The sequence below is a fragment of the Bolinopsis microptera genome, chromosome 6 (assembly GCF_026151205.1).
Source record: "Bolinopsis microptera isolate Bmic1 chromosome 6, MBARI_Bmic_1.0, whole genome shotgun sequence".
Lineage (NCBI taxonomy): Eukaryota > Metazoa > Ctenophora > Tentaculata > Lobata > Bolinopsidae > Bolinopsis > Bolinopsis microptera.
The window spans coordinates 13,272,051-13,286,068 of NC_087077.1; the positions used below are offsets into that span (position 1 = coordinate 13,272,051).

At 38.5% G+C, this 14,018-nt stretch overlaps 3 protein-coding genes and 1 long non-coding RNA gene across 7 annotated transcripts in view; 2 read left to right on the plus strand and 2 right to left on the minus strand.

Annotated features, from left to right (window-relative positions):
* The window catches only part of LOC134816303 (katanin-interacting protein-like), a 57,507-nt gene that overhangs the window by 23,066 nt on the left and 20,423 nt on the right, over positions 1-14,018 (minus strand). For 2 of the 4 annotated variants that reach the window (XM_063825086.1, XM_063825085.1), the window contains 15 exons: positions 13,374-13,416; positions 10,456-10,495; positions 10,253-10,307; positions 10,034-10,086; positions 8,922-9,029; positions 8,598-8,648; positions 8,313-8,480; positions 8,007-8,138; positions 7,757-7,877; positions 7,484-7,587; positions 6,174-6,312; positions 5,914-5,946; positions 5,605-5,742; positions 5,321-5,466; positions 4,991-5,093 (listed from right to left, as the gene is read on the minus strand). In XM_063825086.1, coding sequence (XP_063681156.1) covers positions 4,991-5,093; positions 5,321-5,466; positions 5,605-5,742; positions 5,914-5,946; positions 6,174-6,312; positions 7,484-7,587; positions 7,757-7,877; positions 8,007-8,138; positions 8,313-8,480; positions 8,598-8,648; positions 8,922-9,029; positions 10,034-10,086; positions 10,253-10,307; positions 10,456-10,495; positions 13,374-13,416 — 1,434 coding nt within the window. Of the gene's footprint in view, positions 1-4,990; positions 5,094-5,320; positions 5,476-5,604; positions 5,743-5,913; positions 5,947-6,173; positions 6,313-7,483; positions 7,588-7,756; positions 7,878-8,006; positions 8,139-8,312; positions 8,481-8,597; positions 8,649-8,921; positions 9,030-10,033; positions 10,087-10,252; positions 10,308-10,455; positions 10,496-13,373; positions 13,417-14,018 lie in introns of all 4 variants that reach the window. The other 2 variants (XM_063825084.1, XM_063825082.1) reach the window with 1 other exon arrangement.
* The window catches only part of LOC134816330 (transmembrane protein 11-B, mitochondrial-like), a 36,113-nt gene that overhangs the window by 28 nt on the left and 22,067 nt on the right, over positions 1-14,018 (plus strand). The gene's annotated exons all lie outside the window — the stretch shown is intronic.
* LOC134816314 (solute carrier organic anion transporter family member 4A1-like) lies at positions 123-2,595 on the minus strand. The gene has a single exon (XM_063825112.1). The coding sequence runs from the start codon at positions 2,588-2,590 to the stop codon at positions 656-658; it is 1,935 nt and encodes a 644-aa protein (XP_063681182.1). The 5' UTR covers positions 2,591-2,595; the 3' UTR covers positions 123-655.
* Positions 6,585-7,380, plus strand: LOC134817528 (uncharacterized). The gene is made up of 2 exons (XR_010160527.1): positions 6,585-6,689; positions 6,927-7,380. It is a non-coding gene; the product is annotated as an uncharacterized LOC134817528 (long non-coding RNA).

Below are 14,018 nucleotides of genomic sequence, written 5' to 3' on the forward strand. Positions count from 1 at the left end.
TCAAAGTTGAAGTTACATTCAATTTTGTAGTCACGACCTGCATAGTGTCATGGCGGACCCATTGCCCGGATAAGAGGGAGTGGACATTACCAAAATTAAGAGATAATAAGCTCATACTTGCAAAATTGGAAATTGCCGATTCAGAATGTAGAGAATTAATGTTGTGACACAATTGTCATTATACTACCTTTTGGAATGTAAATTTATAATCTCTAAGGTAATTAGTACTCATTATTCATTGACACCAATAGTGTGTCACACCATTTCTAAACTCCTGATGTTACTCGTTTGCATCTTTGTCCTTTGCAGGATCAATGCCTGCGACCGTTGGTCTTTAATTTGCTAATCGATAACATCATCATTATCAATCTGCTACACAATTAGATTTCACTGAAATCAAAACGCTACATAATTTAATTGCTAATAAAGCGTTGAAAAGTAAACATTATTAAATAAATCTCACTTTAGAACTTAAGTAAAGATTGTATGCTACTGACAACGCTTTCATTGTGATCATATTTATAGAACTTCTTAAAATTAAATTTGTTTATAAACAAATTCTGAACATTTAGATAGCCTGCAGCTCTTTGCATATTGTATACAATGCCAATTTGCTAGCTCAGCTATCTCTTGTTTGGTCGAATATGATAATCATTCACTCTTCTTCAGCACACATTGATGTTGAGCACGTTGATGAGTAATATTCACGTTTGTTTGTCTGAATTAGAGGATTTTTCGCAGAATTTTCCTTCAAATCGGCGGGATAGTTCGACCAACAGAGATAGTAAAACAAACTGCTGAGAAGTCGCAGCCCAACTTGCACTACACACAACCAAATTATCATGGTTTCAGTGTCATAAACCCAACAGTTTCCACGAGAACCGTCTACTGAAGATGTCTTCCAGATGGTACAGTATCGGTCAATCATCCAGCCGAAAAGTAGAGGCGACGGGATGGTACCCAGTGCCTTTCGAGCGCTCTGCCTCAATCCTTGTGCGATTGTCCGATCACTCTCATCAACAATTCGCTGAAATACGACATTCAGGGACACAAAACCAGCATATTGGATGACCTGTTGGATGGTGGTTATGGCTAGAGATATTGCCATTGTTTCCGAACAGGTACTGCCGCATTCTCCAGGATGAACTATCCCCGAGGTTGCACATGAACAGTTTCCCCAGCCCCAAACTGGGTTGATTTCATCGTGAATAGTATTGAGAACCACCCTGTTACACCCAGCAAAGCAGGGTGAGAAGTAGGTCACACCACTGATATCATCACACACTGGATCGTAGAATTCAGTCGTGCAGTTGCAATCAGAGTAGTTACACGCCACAGCGATGGGAGGCTTGTCCATAGGGCAGTTCAACAGCGCTCCGAATAGAAAAGGTATGGATACTAGCGAAAGTGTGAAGAAGATGAAAGTCAGCCTTTTAGGCTTCCAATCCCTTCTTTTGACCAACAGTCCTCCCATTATAATACCTAAAATAAAGCCACCACCATGAAATATCCCCAGAATAGGGCCCACTGTGGTATCTGTTAATCTGAACAACTTGGCATAAATTTTAGGCTCGTAAGCCTGCAAACCAATTTGAAGTGAGAAGAACACTTCTCCCAGGACAAGATAGTTGAGAGCTCGGTTTCTCAGTAACCGCTGAAAGTCCGGTATCATCCTTCTTGTCACTTCAACAAAGGACTGATTGAGTTCTTCTTCTTTCTCTTTCAGAGTAGCGATCCCGTGTCTGATCTTTGATGCCAAAACAACGTTTGCAGCCGGCATCTGTTGTGGATAAAGCAGAACGATGAATGCAAGGAAAAATCCGACGACAGAGGGAATCAAAATTCCCAACCACCAAGCCCCAACAAACTCAGCACTGTCTACAGTCATCCCCTCAGGCATTGACAATGTCACGTGCCAGCCCATAAATTCAGATCCTAATGCCAACCCGAATGGATATCCTACAAATGAAAACACTGCGACTACCGATAAGGCAATAGCAAAATGTTTTTGATGAAATATTTCGTCCAGATAGGTCAGACCAGCCGTTAGAGGGGCATTTGCTCCGAAACCTTGCAAGAAGAATCCGAACAGGAACATGAAATAGTAGTTATGATTCCGGTTAGCCCAGTCCCTACCCTCCTGCTCTCTACCCTCACACAACAGGTTATGTGAAGAGGACATGTTGTGAGATTCAGCAGTTTGAGGTGCTGGATATTCAATAACTAATGTAGTCCACACCGGGCAAAGATATCCAGCAACTATCAGTAAGTTACCAATCCCGATCCACCGAATCTTTTTGGCACTGTACCAGTTTGTCATGACTACCGAGGCAATAACTCCTGATATGTCGTTGAACATGAGAATTAGTCCTGTTTGTTTAGAGTTCAAGTTAAAAACCCTTTCCAAGGTTGGTAGGATAACTAACAGGACTCCGTAGGGGACGATGAGAAAGAAACTGCTCACTGAGAAAATGGCGGTAAACATGGTAGGGTTGTTGAATCTGCGGAGATACGTTGGCCGCCAACCGGCGAATCCCATTTGGGAAACTTGTCTTTCTTTTTGAGACTCCTGTCCTTTTTGGGATTCCATTTTGGGAAACTGTGAATTTATACTAGGTGATAGTAATTTAATTGGAGCAAATCAGAGCAAAGTCTGATTAAAATAAGAGCAAATTCAGATTAAAATCAGAGCAAATTCAGATTAAAATAAGAGCAAATTCGCGAGAACGAGACAGTTGACAACAGCTGTATAACACTCTTCAATTTACATACTGAGTAGTGACTCAATTAATTTGTGGTAGCAGCTGGCACTGCCGCGACTTGTTATGTTAGTATATTATATGAGTTCTGACAATGAACAACTCAACAAGAAATATATAGACTGAAGGTTACTTAGACACTTGAAAATGACACCACGTTATTATACCCAACTAAGTGTTTCCACAGCAAACTATATAATGATGTCTTATTTTAGCATGGTATTAGGAATCAGGATTCATGCTGATTCTGAATAACATGTGTTCTGTTGTGATGTAGTTTTATATTGAGATACTGAATATCTACATATTATAATGTGATTATGTAATCAGAATATCTATAGTGATGCGTTTGATTTTAAGGGATTTCAGACACCAGAGTAGTTAGTGCAGTAAGGGGTCGTTCACAAATTACGTAATCACTGAGGGAGGGGGGTTTATAAATGATTACGCTAGTGTAATTTGTATACAATAGTTATGTGTAAAACTGATTACGGAGGGGGGTTAAAATTGTCCAAAATGTGACTAGGTCACGTTACGAATAAAATTCAGAGGCTCAAAAAACTGAGTACCAGGAGAGATGAACATGAACTGGGGAAACTTATCAAAGTAACAAACTGGATAACTATCTTGGCAGTTTTCGTTGTGCTACGAAGGAGGGGAAAAGTTCACAGTCCCCAAAAGTTACAGGCTTGAGGAGTCGCGGAAATTCTTTAAAAATGCATAATCAAATGCTGTTTCAAATTCAAGAATTTTCTCTACTCCTGGCCCCGCTGAAAGTTTTAAAAAGCACGGTCTAAATAAAAATGTTAGAAAGAAGCAACTCTCATCTTTAGCGATTGTCGAAAGATAATTGATAATCATAATACTAATTGTGGATTGATATGTGATAAATGCTTAACGACTAATTAAAAACAATAAAAACAAATGTCAGGACTACTGAGACCCATCCAAGAAGGAAATCTTATGAAAGATAGTAGAATTAACAAATGTCAGGTACAGGATCAGACGACCCAACAATTGTACGGAGAAAGAGGAGCATTGATTCGGAGAAAATGGAGCTTTCACATAGCTCTGAGAAGTAGGAAGAAGATTGCAGAAAGATGTTTACCTCGTACTCTCGTACATAGATACTAGGAAATTCAAATATTATACAACTACCTTATTACATGAAATTTAAACCACACTTATGGACACGTACTTTAAAAGGTTTGACTAGTGATTGCTTTTTTCATAGAAGTTAACATTAGTTAAATGTCAATGATTCAAAATCACACAACAAGAAATGCAAGATTATTAAAAACCCGTAAATCGTAATGTATAAATACAGTCCGACGGTAAATTTGTGCCCACTTTATTTGTGTGATTTTTTAATCGAAGGAAGAGCGATTTAAGGTCTATTTTTTCATATGAAATTTCAGTCAGTATGTGGATTAGAGAATAGCATCAGCAGTAAAAATAGAACGCATTCGACTCGAAAGAAATATTAGAGGATTTGAAATTCTAAGAAAGGATTGCTTGAAAGATAACACGTCAACACGTGTTAGGAAGTGATGATGAGCTGGAAGTGGAAGGCACTAACATAGTGATGGTAGAAGATGAGTGATTGATTTAACAATAACAAAACCTATTATCGTAGTGTTTTATTTTACAACTTGAATCCTGTTAAAATTTGTTATTCGGTGGATATGTTCAAAAGTTTAAAGACATACTTATTCAATTTGTCACAATATGATTAATTGGAGAAGCCCTTTTCTCAGGTTAAGCAGGGCCGTGATGCAACAAAATCACACAATTGAGTGTCGCACAAAGGTATTGGATCATAGATCCAAGACGAACATTGTCTGTTGCCGGATAGTGGGAACAGTACCCGAGAGTCTAGCTGTTTACCAAAGATTTGTGTAAACATTAAACTCGAGAGCTGGTACGGCGAGTGTTACGGTTTTACACAATTTAGCAATTTCGAACTCAGCTGTTCTACCACAATATAAAAGTACAGATTTCTCAATTTCGTCTTCTGGGGTTGTCAATTTGAGCTTTCAGTTGACAGTGACCCCTTTTGAAGTCTCAAGTCCTAGATTTGGATCCCATGGAGATTGGAGGGCTATGTAGACAGAAATCTGTTGCAGCTTGCAAACTATAAACCGTGGAAAGATTGACGGTCAGTAACATGTAAGTTATAAAGTGAATAAGAAAGTTTCTTTTTCTTTCTTTTTAAACAGGCAAGTGCTCACCAGACCAGACACGTTGCTTAGCAACATACAACTCCGCATCTTTAACTCCAACGTTTAGTTCTGATATCTGTTTGTTATAGTTCCACACATGACACGATGTTAGCTGCAATAAGTTTTACTCAGTTCCGAGTAATAATACATCATGATACATCGATATTAAAACCAGAGTAGATGTTTGGCCCATATAATCATTGTATTTGTGATGAAACTGGTCACAATACTAGTCAGGAGATTTAACACAAGCAGATAAACATACAAAAAGCAGATAAACAAGATGTTCATCTTTATATATTATTATCTCTCTATATCCTCGCTAAAAGCTCAACATACCGGCATATCAGAGGGAAGTGTGAACACAAGGACCAGTTTCTGTCCGGAATGATAAGGACAGGACCACATGTGCTCCTCTTTAGTTGTACGGGACTGTCCGTCCAGCAGGCACTCTATATTCCGCCCGTACGCCTGATCCACTGCTCCTGTACAGACTTTTGAAAAGTGTCGGAATTAGATAATATTTAGAATTAGTTGTAGAATAATAGAGTTTAAATTATAGTTCTTCAAATGTGTTACGTCCCCTAATCCCTGGCTACAGATTTAACACCATGGAATTTCACCTGCTGATTTAACAGAAAAGGGAGTTACAACTTCTTTTTGAGGCCCAAAGAAAGTAACTTGAGTGAGACCCACTTTTCTTGCGTGGCCCCAGTTACTCACTATTCTCAGTTCTACCCTGGTACCTAACACTGAAGCACCTGTAATTTGATGGTTTGAAGTCGCATCAACAAAATGAACAACTTTTTAATGTTTTAACAATCATGTACTAGTTTTGAAAACAAAAAATTCTCTGTCGACGGTCATGAGTCCCAAAAACGCAGAAAACACTTTTTTTCTTTGTCGAAAAGTGGACAATTGGGTGTACTTACTGACATCATGCCTTTTCAGTGAAACTGTCGTATCTGGAATTTTAGAATAATTAGACTTTATGAAACTCACAATTTCTTTAGTTTGAAATGATGCCAATCCTGGTCATTTGCCAAACTGCAAATGGAAACCTCTGCAAGTCATTCATTTAAAAGAACTCTGCAAGTCATTCATTTAAAATGATTTTATCAGACGTACGGCAAAAACTTAACCAGAAGAATGACAGCTCATCAGCTCTCAATGAGAAGTTGTTGGAACTAACCCGTTAATTGATTAGTGGACCCCTCCGAACTGGTTGAAGTCTGCAGGGTTCCTATCTTCTGCATTATGGGGGTGGCAGTGTCGAGTCTTTCTAGAACTCTTAGCAACCTTCTCTGTTCTCTCGCACTCATCTCCTTTACCTGAAATTACGTATTGTAATTAGAATATATGCTTAAAATAAGATATTTTAAAAGACGAATTGTAGATTAGATTGTCGATCAGCCGATTTTGTATGCCCTTTCACCTGAAATCACGTTTCTGAACTGAAATGAGGCAAATGATTTGCTAAAATGATAATCTGGCGACAGTCAAAATTAATAGAATTAAGATAAATATTTTTATCTAATTATAACCTATGACATTCTAAGGTGCAGCTTAAAAAATACCAACTAAAATGCTGCTTTATAAGCAGGTTCAATTGGAGATAATCATTATTATTTGTTATTCATAATGGCGACTAAATTTGTGCTTTTTATCCTTTCTGTTGGCCTCATCGTTGCTTTGGGTCAAGCTGCTGGTGAGTTAAAATTTTCAATTATAACTGAGTTACGTTACCATTCTATTAATCTCAGTAAGCATTATTTAAAGAAATAGCCTAGTGTTATTATCATGTTAACTTTGTATAAAAAGCATCATCTGGCTAAATAATACAAGTTAGCACCTCAAGCTTTTCCCTCATAAATCGTACAACTCCGGTTGCCCCCAGTGTCATTACGGAACAAAATGGATAAGTTACATATCAATTATATTACAGATTGTGCCTACGGTGATGCCTATGAGTGTGACAGTGAACACGGCTGCTCCTACGGATGCTGGATGGGGTCGTGCTGGAGGAATTGTAACGATGGAAAGTGCGCGAACAACTTACTCGCACCGTTCTGCGGTGCAGATTGTGAAGAATGGTGCTACCTGGACGGTGAACAGTGCTATTACGACACCGATTGTGCTGCTGTCAGCCAGAATGCCTGTGCAGGGCGAGTGTTCTACCTAATCACTGAGATAACGACTCATCACGGACTTAAAAATAAAGTTGTAGATTGAGGATTTGTGCTTATCACATCGTACAATTTTATAGTTAAATTTATTTTCCGAAAAGTTTGATTTCAGCATCGCTTTTCAGTGCTTGTTTTAAGGGTCAAATGACTGGTTTTGGGGATTTTAATTACTTTATTAGGCATTATGGACAAAATTTACGATCGCATATTCATCTTATGTCACTCGTTATTAGTTCTACTTCTATGATCAATCAAATCAATATTGTTTCATTTCTTTTCAAATTTGGTACCCATTAAAAACTTTTTTTAAACTTACTTTATTTGTGACGATGTTCAGTGTCTCATTCGTGAGGGATTCGTTTGCAGGTTCTTTTCGCTTCCTCTTCTCTGCTGCACCATGAGACATACCAACATTCAAATCTGGAAATGGAGATAATCAATACCTGTAAAAACATATGTATTTTAACTGCTGCAAAGAAACAAAAAAATAAAATCTTTTAAAAATGTGATCAGAAAACTGGGGAAATTCATTAATATTCGAGTACATAACATCCCGTCCAGATAATATAACTAAGATATTAACACTAACTGTTAATACAAGTTGTGGGAGGTTGGCTGTGCAGGGGGCTGTGTCGCATACTACCAACACTGTGCGATCGGTTCTCTCGGGCTATAGCGTCCTTCACACACTGGTTTATCATTACATTATCCTGCAATTATCATTTGAGTAATTGGAATGTTTTTATCAGCGTATGGACTAACATGATCATCGACACCTTTCCTACTGAATCTATTCCTAATTAATTACTATGCAATAAAACAGGAATATAAAAACGTACCTGTTGAGTTTCAGAAAGATCTCTGATAAGACCACTTCCGTGATTGATTCTAGGAACAGAGACTGTCCCAGAGGGAGCTGTTTTAGGGACCACAGTATTCCTGTTCCCTCTCACTATGGGACTAGCGCACACCTGTAATAAAGGCAAATGTGGTATTATTGGTACAGCAGGAGCAGAACTATGGTACAAGAGCAAAATTAACGAATTGGGAATTTTCGACTGTTGAAAGAGATCGGTATTAACAATATAAAACAAAGAAAATCGTTGGTAAATAGATGAAATTTGGAAATAAGGACTACGACGTACTGTTTTGCGGGGCTTGTTGAACTCTAGCACAAATATGTCTGTAGATTTGACCCTTGGTTCGGAGACCGGAACTTCCTCCTCCTCCTCACTCTCAAAGCTCTGATCGGACACATTCAGTTCCTCTTCAATCTCGCTGTCCTCAGACGCAAGATCCTCTGAGCTATACTCCTGGTGGATTGTTGTGTGATCAAGTGAGATCAGATCTCTATAGAAGACATTTAACAAAACAAGAATTAATGCCGATTAAAAATTTAGTTTCAACGGAAAAGTATCAAGATTTCTAACATTTTCAGAGATGTCTTTGTCTGTTGATCTTTCCAACGATTCTCTTACTTTCTGAAACAGAATATGTGAATTTTAGTTTTTTCCCTCCCCTTTATTCTTTACCTAAACGACGGGTGTGATAAAACAATTGGATACTCTTAGTATCGTATCTCTCTTTTCGGTAGATTTTACGAGGAACAATTTATTTTCTCGATCCATCCGTCGTACTTGAAAATTACCGGCACCATTTTAATTGTTACTTTCTGTAATTACATCCACTGATTTGTTATCTATTTTGCCTACTAGTCAGTAATTGAAAGCATATAAGTATAACAGACAGTAAACCTTAAGATCGGACATTGTGAATGTTAAATTGAACTCCTCGTCCTCCTCCTCTATTTCTGAATCTGAGTCGACTAAAGCACCAGACAAATAATCCTTCTCAGCTCGTTCCTGTAACAAAGGATTTTAGCACCAAGATTCATGAAGTCACATTCCACATAAACTACAGCCTAGGGCGCCTACAGACTGTGATCTCTCAGCAGTTCGTCGGATCAATTGTATCAAGTTTTCAGACTGCACTGATAACAGTATAGAATACTTTCCGCCCTTCAAACATCAATTAATGACTTTTAAAATGCACCAAACAAAGTTGTATCTGTCAAAGATGCGTTTTATTTATTTGTAAACTTTTAACAGGCAACAGCAACCCTCTGAAAATATATCGTCGGCGGTCAGTGTCATGCATTTATGATTATCGCGGATTAGCTGCCATATTAACAGATCATACATCCGTTGCCATGCTTGGATTGAAATTTATTGGACTGTCAAAACCCATTAGCCATTACTCGGGAAGATTAATCAAGTTTGCAACGGTAATTTGGATCAAAACAAAGCGATAAATCAAACAACACGCTGCACGCATTGCGCGGCGCGCTCGTCAATTTTACCGTACACAGCGCTAATATAAAAACTTTTCATAAACTAATTTTGCTAGTTATAAGCAAAGTAGACCCTTTTGACGATGTAGATGATTATAATGGTTATTATTTATTAACGTTATTGCAACCTTTTATTTCAATCATTAATGCAAACTGAATCTACCGTTTTTCTTCCATTATACATATCATTACCGCTATGAGAATAGAGTAGATTAGGCATTAGGCCATAGGCGGTCATATATTAGGAGTGTATGCAGTTTTTTATGATTGAAAACTATGTCATTTTCAGGAACCAGTTGATTGAATTAAGTTTATTAGACTCTAACACAATTTCCCTATTCTAGTTCACCAGACTCTACCGTTTGTTTGAAACCCCACGGTGGAGGGTGGCGTGTGCAGCAATTTAGCCTGCATTAGAAAATAATGAATCGTTGAATTTAATTGGCCTGCCTCAAAGTTTGAAAGATCTATGAAATATGTATTTGTTGCCAATATTTCATTCCAATAAAAAAGTACCTCAATTTCTACATCATCATCCTTATCCTCATCTGCTACGTATGAACTCAGCTCTGAAATGAAATCAACAGATAATAATTATCTACTGCCTCTCGAAGAAGCAATAATAAATACAGATAATGGTTAATAATGCAATCTGTTTAGTTGTAAATCTGGAAACCGCACTATATTATATTTTTAATTCGAACAGTTCTTAATATCTCTCACGAGAGTGCTTACCATCGGCTCTGATATGAATACTCCGTCCTGTCTCAGTTGCTATGTCAATAGATTCCTACCGAAATTTACAGTTCTATTAATCGTTAGAATGTGTTGAATTCCGAATATATTCTTTCGTTAATTTTATAAATATTTCGGTATTGCAAGATATCACGGGCGTCTTTAAAAAGGAGGATACGAAAATATTCAAAAATATAACTAACGTGAGTCCAGCCTTTCCTAGATTTATTGGCTTGTCTTTCCCTGAAACAGTATATCTCGTCAAACAATATCATAATACATAATGTTTGATTTGTATAAATTAAGGTAGTAAAAACAGCAAGGATACTGAAAGCTTGCAAACAACCGCTTTCAGAAGCCCTGATGATCATTTGGGAGAACTCCTTCAGAAATGGTCAAGTTCCTTCAGTCTATAAGGAACAATATATCACACCAGTGTTTAAAAAAGGAAACAAAACAGACCCGGGAAATTATAGACCTGTCTCCTTAACTTCCCATATGATAAAAGTGTTTGAGAGAGTACTAAGAAAGAACATGGTAGAGCACTTGGAGTCGAATCACATATTCTCTAAGAAGCAACACGGCTTCCGGAAAGGTAGAAGCTGTCTTACACAGTTATTACAACACATGGACTACATCCTAAACAACTACCTAGACAGCTCCGAAACAGACGTGATATACCTTGATTATGCTAAAGCCTTCGACAAGGTGGATCATTCCCTACTTCTTAAAAAGGTTAAGTCGTATGGAATACAAGGTAATCTGTACAAATGGATTGAGCAATTCCTCCTTGATAGGACTCAAACGGTCATTGTTGATGGAAAACATTCTAGGCCAATGCCGGTTATCAGTGGAGTACAACAGGGGACTGTACTTGGTCCAATCCTCTTTCTTCTTTACGTCAACGATCTAGATCAGTACGTGAAAGATTCCAAACTTAGCAGTTTTGCCGATGACACCCGAATAGGCAGAAAAATATCGACTTTAAACGACTGCAATCTTCTTCAAGAAGATCTAAACAGAATCATACGTTGGTCCGAGGACAACAACATGAAACTGCACGAAAACAAGTTTGAACTTGTTTGCTATAGAACACCGGCCTCTAAATCACTTTCAGAGGAGCTGCCATTTATGAGTGACATCACAAACTACACCACTCCAAATGGATCAGTCATAGAAAGAAGCCCATTAGTGCGTGACCTAGGAGTCAACATGTCCGATGATTACTCCTGGACACCACATATCAATATCATGGTTGACAAGGCACGTCAGATGGCATCTTGGGTTCTTGGAGTATTCAAAGACAGGACAACACCTGTTATGCTCCAGCTCTACAAATCCCTGATAAGGTCCAGAGTGGAGTACTGCTGCCCGCTTTGGAATCCAAACAAGATCTATGATATCCAGTCTATCGAGAGCATACAACGCCAGTTCACTAGACGAATTCTAGGGCTCAGAGACACTGATTATTGGAATAGACTGAAGGAACTGAAACTTGCATCACTGCAAAGACGCCGAGAACGCTACACCATCATACATCTGTGGAAAGTTCTCCAGGGTATATGTCCAAATGACCTAGATGTACAGTTCAGAGAGAATGCCAGACTGGGAGTTAAAGTTATACTCCCTTCTCTCACAACAAAAGCATCAGCTGCTGCACACTCCACCTACGACCACTCATTCGCAGTGAGAGCTGGAAGACTCTGGAATGTTCTCCCCAAAATTGTCAATACTCAAAGGACTTTGACATGCTTCAAGACATCTCTTGGAAACTTCCTAGACACCCTTCCAGACAAGCCCCCTACTCCTGGATACAGTGCAGAAACTCTAACTCGATAATAGACTGGTGCAGTCAAGGAGGTGGTCCGCAGTTTGCGTGATGGCCGTGAAGATGTCTACTTCTAAACCTATCAATAGGTTCAATAGGTAGGTTCAATAACAGATGTTTCTTTAATCTGTTACTTCTACCTGTAGATTTACTGAAACATGCAGTAAATCTTTTAAATACTTTAGTTTGTAACGTTAGGTTATTTCAAAATATCAAAATACGCTAGAACCACATTAATTTACCCCAGGATTTAACACGCTCACAGGCTAACAGTCTTGTGTAACCCCAGGATTTAACACGCTCACAGGCTAACATGTCTCGTGTAACCCCAGGATTCAACACGCTCACAGGCTAACATGTCTCGTGTAACCCCAGGATTTAACACGCTCACAGGCTAACATGTCTCGTGTACCCCAGGATTTAACACGCTCACAGGCTAACATGTCTCGTGTAACCCCAGGATTTAACACACTCACAGGCTAACAGTCTTTTGTAACCCCAGGATTTAACACGTTGCAACTTAACGGAAACTGGAATTCTAATTACTATTTTAACAGATCAGGGAACTAAAAATCCCACGAATACAAAATAGAAAAACTAATTTCAGACACACCAGCCCTGAAATGTAGAATCACGGACAACATCTAGACCACCACAGTTTTGGATCGGAAATTCAAAACAACGATAAACTCCGAGCGGTTTTCAGTAACGTTACAGGTCGGGATCAACCAGAATTCGCACTCGGCAATGTTATATTCATGGACGGTTTAAAAATAGGGACATTTTCAGGAACTGCAGGATACTGTGTGATTCGATATAAGCGAGGACCAGAGACAAAGTTCCCAGTTAAACACCCAGGTAATTGTGTATCAACTGTTTGACGATCCCGTTAACCAGATTTATAAGTAACACCCACCAGGAACACTGCATATCCTACGAGTTGCACATAGCAGGCCACGACCACCCCTGGAAGTCCCTGTCTCTCCGTTGCACCAGGGGTGGTGGTAACAGAGCTTCAAGACTCCAGGAGTATGTTTCCGATATTTAATATGATAAATATGAATATGTGGTATATAGTTTGGGAGTCTCTCTCTCCAGCAGCAGGAGTTGGAGATATGGGGACGTATTGTGAGTCGACCAATCAGAAGAAGAAGAAGACATTTGTGGAAGGGATCATTATCATGACAAGATGACCTGCACTTATAAATAATTAGCAGAGCACAAAACCGAAACCAATAATTTCAGAACACGTAATAATATAGTTCACAACATGTTTCTTAGTCTGATACTCACACAGATTGGTTGGATTGTGGCAGCTCCTCCCTCCTTCTTGGTGCTGTAAAATATATGAGGTTACTTTTTCAATTTCATTTTTTCACAGGAATCAATACAAATTCACAGTGTAATAATTAATAGATATTAGAATTAACTATTGAGTTTCACGATGGTCAATGGAACTAAACAAATTAGACTTCAAATAATGTCCCATTAAGTGTCACTCTGTAAATTAAATCTCTCCTATTTAAGGGTTCAACATTAACAATGTTCAATTTTACTTCTACTTAACTCGGTTATGATATATAATAGTACGCACACGTCATAATGGTCGTCAACTATCGGATTGATATGATAACAATAGCCATACAGATAAATTATAGTTGCATAATTCGGTAGCCAGGGCAACGCTGCTATGATCATTGTCGTCATCTTTGTCTAAATTGCATCTACGCAGAATACCGGATAATCCAATAACGCAATTGCAGCACTTGTGGTACTAATATGCAGCACTTGAATCACTTGTATGAATGAATTCGGCACTCGGATATGAGGAAATTAGACAAGACGGACGAACTTGTTTTAGTGTTTTACGGATAGTGAACTTAGTATCACTATAATCAAGCTGACAACAACCCACATCCAGAAACACGCCATCTTGCC

What these genes read in the sequence shown, in the direction of transcription:
- LOC134816314 (XM_063825112.1), bottom strand. Translation starts at nt 2,590, where the DNA reads ATGGAATCCCAAAAAGGACAGGAGTCTCAAAAAGAAAGACAAGTTTCC.